General features: G+C 29.2%; 3 protein-coding genes across 6 annotated transcripts; 2 read left to right on the top strand and 1 right to left on the bottom strand.

The window, feature by feature from the left end:
- Positions 1 to 1,264: 1,264 nt before the first annotated feature.
- On the bottom strand, positions 1,265 to 4,112 carry LOC100744959 (beta-catenin-like protein 1). Its single transcript, XM_012394532.3, has 10 exons — positions 4,023 to 4,112; positions 3,806 to 3,935; positions 3,299 to 3,678; positions 2,889 to 3,220; positions 2,593 to 2,816; positions 2,287 to 2,469; positions 2,069 to 2,216; positions 1,830 to 1,996; positions 1,586 to 1,769; positions 1,265 to 1,520 (listed from the first exon to the last, which is right to left on the bottom strand). Exons 2-10 carry the CDS (start codon positions 3,833 to 3,835, stop codon positions 1,432 to 1,434), a joined length of 1,737 nt encoding a protein of 578 aa, XP_012249955.1. The 5' UTR covers positions 3,836 to 3,935; positions 4,023 to 4,112; the 3' UTR covers positions 1,265 to 1,431.
- On the top strand, positions 4,080 to 6,248 carry LOC100745081 (Golgi SNAP receptor complex member 2). 3 transcript variants are annotated; one of them, XM_012394533.3, is made up of 3 exons: positions 4,080 to 4,208; positions 5,021 to 5,274; positions 5,441 to 6,248. In XM_012394533.3, exons 2-3 carry the CDS (start codon positions 5,135 to 5,137, stop codon positions 5,937 to 5,939), a joined length of 639 nt encoding a protein of 212 aa, XP_012249956.1. In that variant the 5' UTR covers positions 4,080 to 4,208; positions 5,021 to 5,134; the 3' UTR covers positions 5,940 to 6,248. The 3 variants fall into 3 exon arrangements, with proteins under 3 accessions (XP_012249956.1, XP_033174283.1, XP_003486016.1); XM_033318392.1 differs by lacking the exon at positions 4,080 to 4,208 and adding an exon at positions 4,362 to 4,471; XM_003485968.4 differs by lacking the exon at positions 4,080 to 4,208 and adding an exon at positions 4,506 to 4,866.
- A 147-nt stretch (positions 6,249 to 6,395) lies between these two features.
- LOC100744839 lies at positions 6,396 to 13,487 on the top strand. Of its 2 annotated transcripts, XM_012394530.3 has the most exons (8): positions 6,397 to 6,734; positions 8,152 to 8,404; positions 8,509 to 9,392; positions 9,464 to 10,226; positions 10,297 to 10,684; positions 10,757 to 10,899; positions 10,988 to 11,139; positions 11,201 to 13,487. In XM_012394530.3, exons 2-8 carry the CDS (start codon positions 8,327 to 8,329, stop codon positions 13,416 to 13,418), a joined length of 4,626 nt encoding a protein of 1,541 aa, XP_012249953.1. In that variant the 5' UTR covers positions 6,397 to 6,734; positions 8,152 to 8,326; the 3' UTR covers positions 13,419 to 13,487. The 2 variants fall into 2 exon arrangements, with proteins under 2 accessions (XP_024228461.1, XP_012249953.1); XM_024372693.2 differs by having other exon boundaries at positions 6,396 to 6,734; positions 10,297 to 10,899.
- The last annotated feature ends 1,070 nt before the right edge of the window (positions 13,488 to 14,557 follow it).

The following is a 14,557-nucleotide window of genomic DNA, read 5'->3' as shown; positions in this document are numbered from 1 at the left end:
AATTGTAAAACGTGAAAATTAAAAACAGCGAAAACACCGCGAACCGGCTTACACAACCAACAACCGCACCTCTGAAGCTTGCAACAGCAAACTGGCCTGTCTCGTGCAGCAGACTTTCATGTTAGGGCGCAGCACGCGCTCCGATTGGTAGAGAGCTGGGCGGCTAAACCAATCGCGATCGATCGTTCACCGAACGTTGACCCCCTCTTCCCCACTTATACATATCATAACACATATCTATTTGGCAGCACATTCGAAACAGACAGCTAGAATACCATGTGTGAACACTGTAGATTCTGAACACGTGATTGATAGTAAACGTTAAATTCAATTAATTAAACATCTCTTTTCAGTCTTAATAAGTGCATGTACGACTATAACTGATATAGAACTGAGAAGACACGGTACTACGATTAAGCATACCAATTGTAAGCGCATGCGTCCACGTGGGTTACCATGGTTACGGTGAGTCTGAGAGAAAACGCGCGCATTCTTTTTTTATTACATTTAATTATAAATTTCACGAAATAAATGTTAAATTTTACCATAAATATAGATTTGCCACAGAGTGTCAAGTACGAAGCACAATTACGTGGTAGATACACGTATCATTCGTAGTTGTGATGTTCGTATTGTATACACCGGGTTATTGACCCGTCATTTTTAATTTTGAGAAATTTAAATAGAATCTTGTACTTACTTGACAAATGATGAACTCGAAATAGGAAAAGTATTTCTGACAATGAAATACGTTGTCACGATCGTTGAATCGATGAAAGTATTTCACACAGCCACTGTCAACAATGAATTTTTCGTAAAAACCAAATTTTTTTCTACGATAACAGCTCCTCCACAAACAGCCCGATAATAGAATTTCGCCGTAGTAATTTTGAAAGTTATAAACGGTATCTTCCGATTCGTATGGATGGACAACATCGATTAAACTTGGGATTATCTTGCTCAAAACTGACATGATACAAACAATAACGACTTGTGATCACTGCTTTATTTTCACCCATTTTATTAACGTGCATCTATGATATCGTTACGAAATATTTCATCAGTGGGTGAAAAAATTCTTCGGAGAACTAAAATCAATTATAAATTTTGAGTACAAGGCTTTACGCGCTATCGTACAACATAGCATTATCAATCATGTTGATATGAATTAAAACAATAAATCGATTAATCGTCGTATAATTTGATTTAGTGCTTACTTCACAACTTACTTGTACACAAACTGCGATAAAATATATGACACTCATTTAATTTTTTACAAACGCTTCTTTTAATCTTTGCATATAAAAATGAATATTTCTAATGATATATTTTATACATGTGATAGATATCCATAGGATTGCTACTTCTGGAAAAAATTTACAAAAAGGCAAAAAGCTTAAAGTTTTTAACTCTTTCATTAAAAAGTATACATCAAAATTTATCGATTAATTGCAATATATGTTGTTGCTCTGCTTCTCTCCATTCCGAATCTCCAGCATCGCCAAGATTTCCCGCGTATTCTAAACAAAATAATTAAATTAAAAGCAAATAAAATAATACTAAAATATTATAATAAAAAATATACCTCGCATGATATGCCTTATAGTTTTTAAAGATGCTCTTCTTTGAGCTAAAATTCGTGTTACTCGTTGCTTAACTGCCGGTGGACAACCGGTACACGCCTCTAATAATACATAATCTACTAATTGTAAAATAAACAATCCACCATCTAATCTTCTCAGGTACGATTCTTCTTCATCTTCATCTTCCTATATCATTAAATATATTATCAAATAAAATATCTTCAAAATTTATATCTTTTTACTAACCTTTGTATTTTTTTCAACTTCCTCCACTTTTTCAAGATATTTGAAATGGAGCTCCATCAATCGATCCACTTTCTCGTAATCATTTTCCGTAAATTTACTCAACAATCTTTGACGTTGTTGACCTTTGCAATTCCTCAGCATACTTGCTATAATTGATACTACATGTTCTACAACAATAATTATTCGTGAAAATATCGCAGACAAACGTAATTAAGAAAAATCTCTCATGGTTTAGTTACCTTCGTGTTCTTCCGCTGTAAGCATTCTCTTCCGATTTTTTGTTGGTGTTTTCATGAATAAAGGAAATATTGTTCTCAATCCGAGAATATCAACAAATTTACTACAATTATCTTTTCCATCTGGGCCATTCATTGCGTGATCTAATACCTAGAATATAACATTGTTGTTTATCGATATTAAGAAACAAATTAAATATAAATTTTAACCTGCTACTTACTTTAAGAGAACCATTCCTAGACATTTTTTTTTCTCGCAACATTAAATTCATAAGTTGCAGTCCTTCTCCCCTTAAAAACCTATCTCTGTTTACAGTTGCCATTAAACTTGAACATAATACATTGAATAAATTTTCCATCATTTCTTGCTCCTCAGCTGTTTGAGGATCATGTCTTTTGTAATACTAAAATTAATAGAAATTATTTTAAAAGCACATAAAAATGTATGAAAAGTATAAAAATAAGTAAAATATAAAGAAAGAAATACAAAAAATATATAGAAAAAGGGAAAATACAAATAATATTACCGCTAATTGTTGTAATAACACATCAATTCCATCAAGTTCACCAAGAAGTAACCTATTCTCTGGTGTGTTTTGCAAAAGAATAGATAAAAGTTCACTAGCATAAAGCTTATTAGCATCAAATGGTGTTTTTGCTTTGATTCTCCTTAGGAGCCATTGCATTAATCCTTGTTTCCCTGCATCTCCACACAGTTCTGGCCTAAACTCTAAGAGATTCTCAAAAATAGCTGAAAAAAATGTACCGTAATATTTACTTTAATTTCAAAGTACGGTACTCACCAACTTACAATAATTATTACCTAAAGTATTATAAACTCCATCACTTTCTTCCTTTACTGATTCATCCAGTCTCTCTAAGTTTTGTACAAGAAGAGCACAAACTTGTTGTTCTAATAAAGCATCAATCAATGTATCAGCACCTTCTTGGCTTTCATGTAAAATATCTACATCTGTTAATTCTTGCAAAAGGTCCACTACACCAACTGCTATATCCGTATTCTCATGAGATAATAATTCAAGCAGTGAAGGTACAGCACCTAATTCCACCATTAAAGGATATAGATCTGGGTTTGTTGCAACAACATGAAGTTCTTGGAGAGTTTCATGCAGTTCTACTTCTGATTCCATAAATCTATTAAATTTTAAAATATAATTTCAATCTTATATTTTAAGCTTGATCTTTCATGCATAATGTTAGAAAATGATATACTTTTCTGGTTGATCAGGGAATTTTACTCTCATTTCTTGGTTCCTAAGAGCCCTTTTTTCAAATAGAAGAACCATTCTCTTTAGTGTTGCTTCATCTAATGCTTCTATTTCTGGAGCCTCAGTTTCTACGTATTTTAATATATCTTGCTTTTCTTTCTCTGTCAGCTGTGGTTCAACAACATCATTTGCTGGTGAAGGTAAAGCAGCTCTGATAGGTGTAGGAGGTTCACTGCTTCTAACTGGAGTCACTTCGATTTCTCTCTGTTGCCTTTGACGTGCATGATATGGAGTTTTAATTACTCTTTTAGGTTTCTTAGCATTTTCCCACTCATCTTCATCGTCTTCTTCTCCTGCTACTGGTCGTTTTGGTGTATTTGGTGGCTATACGAAATGAACACAGAATAGCAAATAAAAATAACTTGTATGTACTGTGTGTACTTAGGTTAGCATCAAAATTTTAGATAATACAAATTTTCGTATCATAAATAATACGGTTTTACAAACTTACTTTGTACGATAATAATTCACCGATATCCATTTGTAAGAACGATAGATTTCCTTTTAGAAGGTATTACATGCGACAAACACAATTTGGTTATCACTCTCAACCAATATATATCATGGTCATAAGTAACTCACTATAAATTTAAAAAAGTTGTGTAAACTTTATTATGCAATAAAAATTACACATCCAATAGATTCATTAATCTTTTAATTATATTTACCAACATAAATTTCATTGACTTACAAAAATGTCTTATATACGATTTAAACCTAAAGATGTCAGTACTTTCCGTTTCATTCAAGCAGACAAAAATTGTTTTATTTTTGATTAAAAAAAAGAAAATTTTATAGTTATTTCATGACTTAATAAATAAAAAAATCACCATGAGCAGATTTATTTTTTAAAGGTTTTTATTGTATAATCATTTCTTGTGTTGGTGTCTATAATGGTGATATCTACTATGTCTTTTATTCTCCCTAGTGTCGCGCTGTATGAATCTGCCATAGAATAAAGATAAAGTGCGCGAGTCATATGTTACCGTGTAGGTAGATGTGATATGGGAATAGAAAGAGAATGTTGCATAGAGGGCCTGTCTGTGCTTGTCTAATCAGGCACGCTCATTGACGCCACTCGTTGACAGGTTTTACATTTCCATATTTACTGTAGGACGTACGAAGTACCAATATGCATGCTTTTTAGACAAGGATATAAGGGGCTTCTATGCAGCATTCTCTTTCTATTCATATATTTTTTTTCAGCTCACTCACGCACTCTATCTTTATATCTCTATTCTATGGAGTCTGCTTTTTTCTTAATGATGTACTTTCTTGTTACTAATTCGATTCTATTTTCTATGTCCATGATACCTGCTTCTGCATTCATCACGTTAACTGGCGTTGTTATATTATAGCGCATGGCTATTCTGCATTTTATATTTTTTCTGTTTTTTGCTTAATGGTTTCCTGTTGGAAAGTATATGTTAATTCCGTATTCTATTACCGATTTTATCAATGATTTGTATAGTATTAGCATGGTTTCCAGGATCCGCTCCTTTATTTATATGTGCAATGTATCTTAACACTTTGAGTTTTCTCTTTGGCTGTCTCATATTTGGCCCTCTTCATTTATTTGCTTTTTGAAGTTTGATCTATTATCTTTATTCTATCTAAAAGTTATTGGAAGTTATTCTCTGATAGATTTTGTTAACCACTGTTACAGATATCCCATTTGATGATCTGATAGTGACAGTAGTATTTATACGTACACGTCATAACTTTCGCACACGGCCGACACGAGTTGTCGAAGTACGAATGGAACTATTTATTATTAAGTATGGAAACTCTATATCATCAAACAAACAAACTGGTCCAAGAAACACAACATCTTTTCTCACAGCTTGAGAAAAAAACGCCTAACCTGGATGTAAAAGAAATAGAAAACAACATAGAATCAAAAATAAACCTCATCAACAGGTAGTTATTAAAAAAAAAACTTTTATTTTTTATGTAGGTAATTATATAAAGAAGTCATAGATCTATGTAGAATTCATAGATACATTTATTTTGCTTGCATGTATACATGTATTTAATAAAAATATTATGAAATAATAATATACAATTTCATACTCTTACATTTCAGTAATTGCGAGAAATTAGATGTATTATGCCGTAAAGGCCCTATATCTCAAAGACAGAATGCTAAAATGCGCGTGGATCAACTGAAATATGACAGCCGTCATCTCACAGCTGCTTTAAATTCATGGCGCAACAAAATGATTAGAAAACAAAGAGAAGAAGCTGAAAGGGAAGCATTGCTGTCTAGGACATTTACCACAAATGATCATGTTGATATTATGATAGATCATAATGTACAACACAATCATAGTTTAAGAAATGCAGTTAGTGGTATGGATGATCTCCTTCAAAGTGGTAGTAGTATTTTGGATAGTTTGAGATCACAAAGAATAACTTTAAAAGGGGCTCATAGGAAATTAATAGACATTGGGAATACATTAGGACTTTCACAAACCACAATGAGACTAATAGAGCAGAGAGCAAGACAGGATGGATTTATCCTAGTTGGTGGAATGTTGTTCACATGCTTTGTTATAGTTCTAGTTATAATTTATCTTACATAGAAAATATTACCTTCTACTTTTTAAGTACATAGGATGATGCAATTAACACTATTAATTATTGAAGTATTTTAAATAGGAAATTGTTTTTGGCATTGTATAAAGAAATTTGGTATGTTTTTACTACTATACGTGATATATAATATATTTGAATTAATAATGTTGAATGCTTCATCCTTCACATATTAAGTTGAATGTTGCATTGTGAACCTGAAATTTGTAATTGTTACTTATTAAATATTAATACACATGTATTTGTATGTGTGTACACAATAAAATAAGAATGGCAGAGCTATATGTTAACAGTATAAATGTGGCAATTTAATTCATTCCGGTATCAATGTCGTTAATAGATTTCTAATTTTTTATTGATAGTGTATTACCACTTTTATACGAATTTAGCTAGAAATAAAACTCATTCCTAAAAATCACAAATTAATATATGGGTATTGGCAACACTGATATCATTTCCATTTAGTAAGTAAGTGCATGTGGGAATATTAAATGTGGATACCCATGTGCTTTTTTATTTGTAAAATAATTGGATTAAAATTCATTTTTTATCCTAATTTAAATGATAAAGTACTATTTTTTGACTGTACACATTAAGAATAATAAATTATGCTTGCAAGGACTCTTTATTTGTGTTGAATATTCATACTATTTTACAATAAATTAAAAAAATAAGGATTATATATATCTGTAATTTAAAAAGCGAATGTAAATTCGATACAACAAAATTTTATATAATCTTGTGTGTAGTACTCCATGGTTTATCTTAAGGAAACTAATAGACAGGTTAGTTTCTATTTTCCACTATTAGCATAAAAATAAAGTAATCTCCGTTTATATGAAGGTAAAATACATAAATAATACAAATTTCAATTTACTTGTTTTATTTATGTATATATACTTTTATAATATTAAAAACTTTATAAATTATTTAATAAAATGGAATTTATTGTCCTGAGTAACCTATAACACAAATTATATTCAATATAATAAATTAAAAAATTAAATCACTAAGTTATATCTTTGAAAGTCGTTTTTAAATTAAAAAATAAAAAAAGTTCAATTTTTTCTTATGATTTTTGGTGTATAAATTACACTATAGTGCTATAAGATTATGTAATCATTTTGTTTTATTTTAAGGTTCTTATTTTTAATTTGTGTAAAAATAAGTATTTGTAACACATTTTGAATTTCTAAGTGAAAATTTATTCAATTCCGAAAAGGTTTCAGTTCTACAATATATAATATAGGTAAGTGCAAATTAATTCTTTTGCGTTGGAACATTGTAATTTCTTTTTTACTAAAAAACACATAAAAATTTATTTAATAAGTTTGTAAAGCTAAAGGAAAGGAATGCATATTGATTTAAAAAAGGAAAGCATAAATATGTAATATATAATTGGATATACAAATTGGATTATTTTAGGATGTCTTTTCCAAGTAAAGAAGATCGTGCAAAATGTTGGAATCATAGAGATGAATATTGGAAGTGTCTTGATGATGGCAAAACAGAAACAGAATGTAAAAAATTTAGAGATCAATATGAAAAGTTTTGTCCTGCACTATGGGTAAATTTTGTACTTTATTATAATAATTGAAGAATTGTAATATTATGTTTTTCACTTATGAAGTATAATAAGTAACAGTAAAGGAAATAATTTTCCTATATGTAATGCCTGTCTCTCTTTCATTAAATCTTCATATTTATCACTTTTTACTAGGTAAAACACTTTGATCGTAAACGAGAGTACTTGAAATTCAAAGAGCAGCTAGAACAAGGGGGGTATGTTCCTGAAGAACAAAATGCAACATAAAATATAAAACTAATTTAGCAATTGTAATTTATAATTTATTACATTTGAACTAATAGCTATTAAATTGTTTCCAAATTAAGTTTTCTTATTTTTATTACTTATAATAAAACAAATGCAAGTAACAATATTGTCTTCTTATATTGTATGATGATCCTTAATCCATTATATTAAAAGCAGATCATATTTGCTTTCTCAATTATTTTACACATAGAGGCTAATTTTATGGCTGCTGGATGATATGCTTATTTACATTTAAACCAATAATTCATTATTTTTTGAATTTTTAAACTTTCTTTATGGTTTTGCAGGCATTAATTATGTTTTCTATTAATTTTTTATGTTTAAAAAACAAAATTTTAAAGAATGTTATTATTACATATTAATTGCAGGACATGCAGCCTTGATGGAGACAAAACAGACAAATCTGATGCAACTGCACAAACTTCAAAAGCAGTTTTTAATTTTCAAACAACAAATACAAACACGTATGACTAGGGTACAAAAATATATATAATATACATAATTATTAAATTGAATCTTCTGTTATTAAATTACAATAACAAAATGTGTACAAAAAATATGGAATTGAATTATGTAATCAAAGAGTTACAAACATGTGCAGAAGACACTGCTATTTTCAGAGTTAGTATTTTATGATTCTATTAATGTACAATTTCATTTAAAACGATTAATGTCTATTAGATTACTTTACATAAACGTAAAGTATTTTGTTGTTGTATTTTTAGAAACTGATAAGCTTTGCTTCATCATGCAAAGAATCCTGGAATAATGAACATTTAAAACAATGGCAACCAGTTTATATACACATTATAGGAGCTTTTGCTTCGAATACAGAAATAAAAAGAGAGAGAACCTTGTTGGCTTCCCATACATTTTTTGCTTTATTGTCAATGCAATCTAATTTAGTATTTCTAAAAGAAACTTTTACAAATCTTTTGAGCTTTAAACATAATGAAGTATACATCTTCAATAAAAAGTATAATACTGTTGAATCCGGATTATTTAAACTGATTTGCGCTTATGGGTATTTACAAGTAAATTGCAGTAAAATATATTCTAATGATATTTGTTTTCTCATTTTCGATGTTATATTTGAGCATTGTATAAGATATACTAAACATTCTTATTTTGCATACAAAATATTATACATGTGGTTGCAACGAACCATAAACACAACTTTTTGGAATACTTATTCGGAAGTAGAGCAGAAACTTGAAGCAATTATCTTTTCAAATTGGTGTAACGCTATCAACGACATTAGTAAGCAAAATTCAGCACTTATTTTTAACATGTACCTGAAAATAATGGAAAACAAATATAATGGATATTTGGAGTATCTGTTTAAGCATTGTGTCAATACAATTTCTTGGCAGAACGAATTAAAATATGATATACTTGCGGAAATTTGCGAAGTTTTGGACAAAATCAAAATTATTACATCTTATGACTTTTTATTTTCTTTATGTACTAGCTTAACAAAATATTATTTGCGTTCTGCTGGTACAAAAGTTTATCTTGTTATTATAAAAAAATTAAGCGAAAATGAATGGAAAGAAGCCTTTGGAGATATAATGAACTACCTCTTTCACCATTGGGAATCGCCAGAGAAGTGAGTTAAACTACCAAACTTTTACAAATAATGGAAAATTCTAGTGTCAAAATATGGATATTTAATTTCAGTGAAAATCATAATGCTCTTCAGTTACTTTACAAACATTGGCTTGAACCAGTTGTTAAAAAGTACAGAAATCTTTTACCTTATTTATGGAATTTAATCACAGATATAAGAGAACATTTTTTACGTTCACATCTCCAAAAATTGGCTTGTGAAATGCATATTGATCTTCCACAACAAGCAAGGATAGAATGTTATATAAATCATAATAAAGAAATCATAAGATTGAATGGATTTGCCATAAATTGTTATCAAATAACTAGATTATACAATGAAAATAGAGATCAGTTTTTTACAGTACAACATTTTTTATGGCACAATGCAAACAGTACAACAGTGTACATGAGAGATGGGATTGTCAAATATTTTAAAATATTTTATACTAACGTTCTAAAAATGTGTGATAATAATTCAAACAGTATACAAGATGTGTACTACATTACACATTGGTTGCATGAATTCTTTTTGGATTGTTTTGAAATTGGTTCTTGTTATCAAAGAAAAATTCTAGGCTTAAATTTGTATAGAGCCATACTTTCATTTACCAATGGCTTTGTCACAAATAAGTCCAATGTCGAAAATGTTTTGTGCATTTCATTGCTGGAAAAACATTTAATAATAACTGGAAACTGGAAATTCACAAACAGAAGGAGTTTATTTATCTTATTAAGACTTGTACTAGATTCTGCACTTGATGTCAAGCAATTAGCAGCTTCTATTATTCTTAATTATTTCAATAAAGATATTTTGTCTCATGTAGAAAAGCAGGTAAGAAATTATTCATCTTTTTCTCAACAGTTGGTTTTTCATTAAAAAAAAAAGGACATTATTGATTTAGATATTATTTCACACGGCATTGAAAAATTGTAATTCTTCTAAATTCTATGAAATTGAAAGTGGTGCGGCTCTTATGTCAATTTTAGTAAAATGGTTGCCTTTGAATATTTTACAAGATCATAAGGATTATAATGATCAGTTGAAATATTCGGATTTCTTGTTTAATGAAGCTACAAATCAGTTAATGCAAATGAAAGAAGATGTACTAAAGGCAATTGTTCAAAATAAACCATTTTATGGCGTGATGACTGCTTTATTAAATATTGCTTTTCAAAATGGTCAAGAAAGTTCTAATATATCTTCAGAATTTATTGAAAAAATATTGTATCTGTTGGAAGATGCTACAGATTTTTTTCTATATATATTTTCTTCAAAATCCAAAAATACAGGTATATTTTATTCAATTTCATTGAAGTCTAAAATATATCTTGTCTTAGATGAAATTGTAACTGAATTTGTAGAATATTCGTCGTCGTTCGCAGAAATGGGATTAGCGATTAACGAAGCTATTAAAAATAGTGAGATAGACAACATCAATTTCGATGATTTAAGTTTAACTCCTGCACATCAGGTACTCATCTCTTGCATTTGGATGTCTTTAAAGGTAAAAGTTTTAACCTTTATCGTTTAATTTTAATAAATATATCTCTTTGTAAACAAAAGTAAGATAATAAAGCATATTTTCTATGTAGGTCTCCTGTGAAATAGCTTGTGAAATAGGTACATTAATGTATTCCGACGATACAGTTAAACGTTCCGCAAATGTTATCATTACTGTATTACTCAGATGTAGACACAAAGGTGTAGTGGAAGCAGCGGGTACAGCAATTGGACAATTAACGAGGTATAATTCATATTGATAGGATAATAGGAAAATTAAATATCTAGCGATTATGTTATTTCAGATGTTTGTGCAAAGAAACTAAGTATTCTAATTTGCCAAAAACACATATATTGCGTATATTAGAAAATAATTTTATGGATTCTTTAAACATTACCAGAAGAGGTGCTGGATTATCAATTATGTTTCATAGAATTGTCGTTAGCGATAATCGACAAGATAGACCTCTTTTGCATTTTGCAGTACAAAAATTATTAGACCTGTTGGACAATGTTTCTGATGAGAATTTGAAGAGCATAGAATTTCAACACGATTCTCCATGGGCAAGACGTTTATATTTTTTACGGGCTTTAGTAGCTGATAAAGAAATAAACGCACAGTTAACTCCATATATGGAAAGAATTTCGCTAACTTGTTTCAAATATTTGGAATCAGAAATATGGACTATCAGAAATGCAAGTCTACAATTATTTGGTTCGATAGTTCCAAGATTAATAGGCCAAAGTTATGGGGATACCTTAGATTTTGGAAATGGTTATTCCATTAATCATTTTGTTACGCATTATCCACTACTTGCAGACTATGCCATGAAAGAATTACATAGGTTTTCATTTACCTTTACAAGGTTCTCTACTGCTCTATATTTACATTCGAATATTGTTCATATTCTTATACTCCTTTCGAAATTTTCATGTAGTGCTTGCAACTTAATTGATTATTCCTCGCAAAAATATGTATCAAAAGTAAAATACTTACTTTATATGCTGATTGGAAATCCTATTTTCTATGTTAGATTCTTAGCTGCAAAGGCATATGCAGCATTAACAGACTTTTTACAAATTCAACTCGAGCTTCAGAAATTAAAGTGCGATATTTCTTCATGCCAGAGTGTTAATTTAATCCATGGTTATTTGTTAACTATGAAATTTCTCAAAGAAAAATTATCCGTTGAAATTGAAAGTATAAATGTGTGTTCGAATGTTAAGCGATACGCTGATCGTGGATTAGAAAAATCTCCAGAATGCCTGCGATTTCGAAAAATATTACGAATTTGGAGTAATATGTCGAAAGGAGAATGTAGCTCACAAATATGTTACATGATTGAAATGCTATTTTTACAACTAAAAGAATTTATTTCCGATGAGATATCTAAAGAAGACATATTTATTTTTAACGGAAACAGATTTTTACTCTCTTCTGAGAAAATAAAACCAGGATTTTTCCAATTTGTAGACCTTTCTATAAAGTTATATGCTGACTATATAAACCGTACTAATAACGTTAATATTGATATTTTGCATAAAATTTTGTACTCCCCTTGTATCGATCAAAGTATTTCTTTCTTAAATCACGTGTCACATAGCATCCCAATTTTGAAAATTTTACTCAAACGTGTATTGCTGAATGAATACGGATGTAATGAACTACTTTTAAATGCAATGATAAATTACATTTTGAGAACTTTGAAGCATTGGCCGCTATTAGATATAAATGAATTAGATATTACGAAAATAGTAGAAATTTCGTTTATTGAAAAATTAGAAACTGTAAGATATTATAATCTATGGAGTTTAAAATGCATATTGATAATTTTTTCTCGAAACGAGGCAATGATAGACGAAATACTATCCCATACACTCAAATTAAGTATTCATGAAGAAGAACATATGAGACGAATCGCAGTTGAACTTATGCAATTCTTAGTTCATCGATTTGCAGAATTAACAAGCAAAACTAAATTAAGTATTTTACATTGCTGTTTAATTCTACTGAAAGATGAAATTACAGAGATACGCGAAATTATTGCGGAAAATTTAAGGGCGCATGTTCTACAGACAATTAATACTGAATATAATGCTTTAGGGCATGATGAACTTATATATCAAAGACTATTATCCGAAGTAATGCTCGAAAAATTAAATTTTCCTACGGATAACGATATGAATCTATTTTTCGTAAAATTGTTCACACACAGTATTAAGTATTTTGATAGTAACACGACTATTGAAAATCCTTTCTACCATGATGATAATCCTTTTTATAGAGAAGAGTCAAAGTTTCTAAATCTTTGTTTCTATTACATGAAACGAAAGGAGCACAGCCATGATAACTACTCTACAAAAGATAGTACGATAGGATGCGATAATGAAACGCATGAATCGAAATATCAACTGCAACGAGAATGTTATTTCGATGATATGAATTTAGAAACTATTTTAAATACTAAGTATGTAAATTATTTATTAATGAAACAAAAAATTGTAATACAGGATTATAGCTAATAATAATATGTAATGTACAATTTTAATGAATAAATGATAAGCAATAACGGATTACTCTTTATAACTAGATACTTATCATTTTTTTATTAGGGTGTCTCGAAATAAATGCTTTTTAGCCTATCAAAGTACACAAGAAATATTTAATATGTAGTTCTGAATAAATACATCTGTACATTTTACGGACATATGAATGTGTATACATTCACGAAGCTTGTAACTTCATATTTACATTATGCTACATTAATTGCCTTAAAATATTAGAAAATTTTGAACGATCATAGAATATATGTATATTACATACTGTGTAATTTTCATCCTTTAATATGTCCCATTGTTCATACTTTACCGTATCTACAATTAACACCCTTACACAATGTTATCAAATGTAGTAAATTTATCGTAATATTGTTCAAAATACATAATATTTCTAATCGTTAAACTAAAATTTTGTTGTCCGTGCAAGTTAAAAGTATTGTATAACGTCAATGTGCTTCATGAATTATCAGAACAACCTTACGCAAACATTCTAATAATTGGCAATATATATAGTATATATAAAATTACAAAAATTCAATTTCAAAAGTATATCTGGACATCAAGCAAGTTCATTCGTTTGAAACATCCTTTATTCGCTGACAGCCCATCATCTTTTGTTTAAATGCATTCGTAATTAAAGAAGTATTGAAGAAAGAAGTTCCTTTAGCAGGAAAAGAGAACATCCACATAGCAAAATATTTGAATGTGACTTCCTTCTTCAATCTTAAACTATGAAAGCTTATATTTAATAATATATTTGAACACTGCGCCATGCTTTCGTGTGTGAAAAAATTGCACGTACTAAAAATATGAAAACGATCAGAACATAACAGATTATTTTTCATTGAATATTTTTGAAAGTTAACTTTTCCTTACTTATTACACAAGTAAATTCAAATGCTTTTCTATGTAGGTATTATTCATTAAAAGTTTTAATATTTTACAATCATTACATTATGTTTGAATGGAATATTGTATTAAAAAAAGAACAGAAGATTTCAAATGATTTTCTATTTACTTCTAATCGTACTATATACTTTTTCATTTGAGTTTTGCAAACTATTTGTTTGACGAGATAGTCTTTGTCGGCTATTTCATCCGCC

Source organism: Bombus impatiens, unplaced genomic scaffold (genome assembly GCF_000188095.3).
Source record: "Bombus impatiens unplaced genomic scaffold, BIMP_2.2 scf_0091, whole genome shotgun sequence".
NCBI lineage: Eukaryota > Metazoa > Arthropoda > Insecta > Hymenoptera > Apidae > Bombus > Bombus impatiens.
Note: the sequence above shows the minus strand (reverse complement) of the source record. Positions and strands in the feature narration are given on the sequence as shown.

What these genes read in the sequence shown, in the direction of transcription:
- LOC100744959 (XM_012394532.3), bottom strand. Translation starts at nt 3,835, where the DNA reads ATGGATATCGGTGAATTATTATCGTACAAA. An exon ending in CTAGGAATGGTTCTCTTAAA is followed by an intron (nt 2,217 to 2,286) that starts GTAAGTAGCAGG and finishes GTTATATTCTAG; the next exon opens with GTATTAGATCACGCAATGAA. An exon ending in TATAAGGCATATCATGCGAG is followed by an intron (nt 1,521 to 1,585) that starts GTATATTTTTTA and finishes TATTTTGTTTAG; the next exon opens with AATACGCGGGAAATCTTGGC.
- LOC100745081 (XM_012394533.3), top strand. Translation starts at nt 5,135, where the DNA reads ATGGAAACTCTATATCATCAAACAAACAAACTGGTCCAAGAAACACAA. An exon ending in AAAATAAACCTCATCAACAG is followed by an intron (nt 5,275 to 5,440) that starts GTAGTTATTAAA and finishes CTTACATTTCAG; the next exon opens with TAATTGCGAGAAATTAGATG.
- LOC100744839 (XM_024372693.2), top strand. Translation starts at nt 8,327, where the DNA reads ATGTGTACAAAAAATATGGAATTGAATTATGTAATCAAAGAGTTACAA. An exon ending in AAGACACTGCTATTTTCAGA is followed by an intron (nt 8,405 to 8,508) that starts GTTAGTATTTTA and finishes TTGTATTTTTAG; the next exon opens with AAACTGATAAGCTTTGCTTC. An exon ending in TGTCTCATGTAGAAAAGCAG is followed by an intron (nt 10,227 to 10,296) that starts GTAAGAAATTAT and finishes TTATTGATTTAG; the next exon opens with ATATTATTTCACACGGCATT.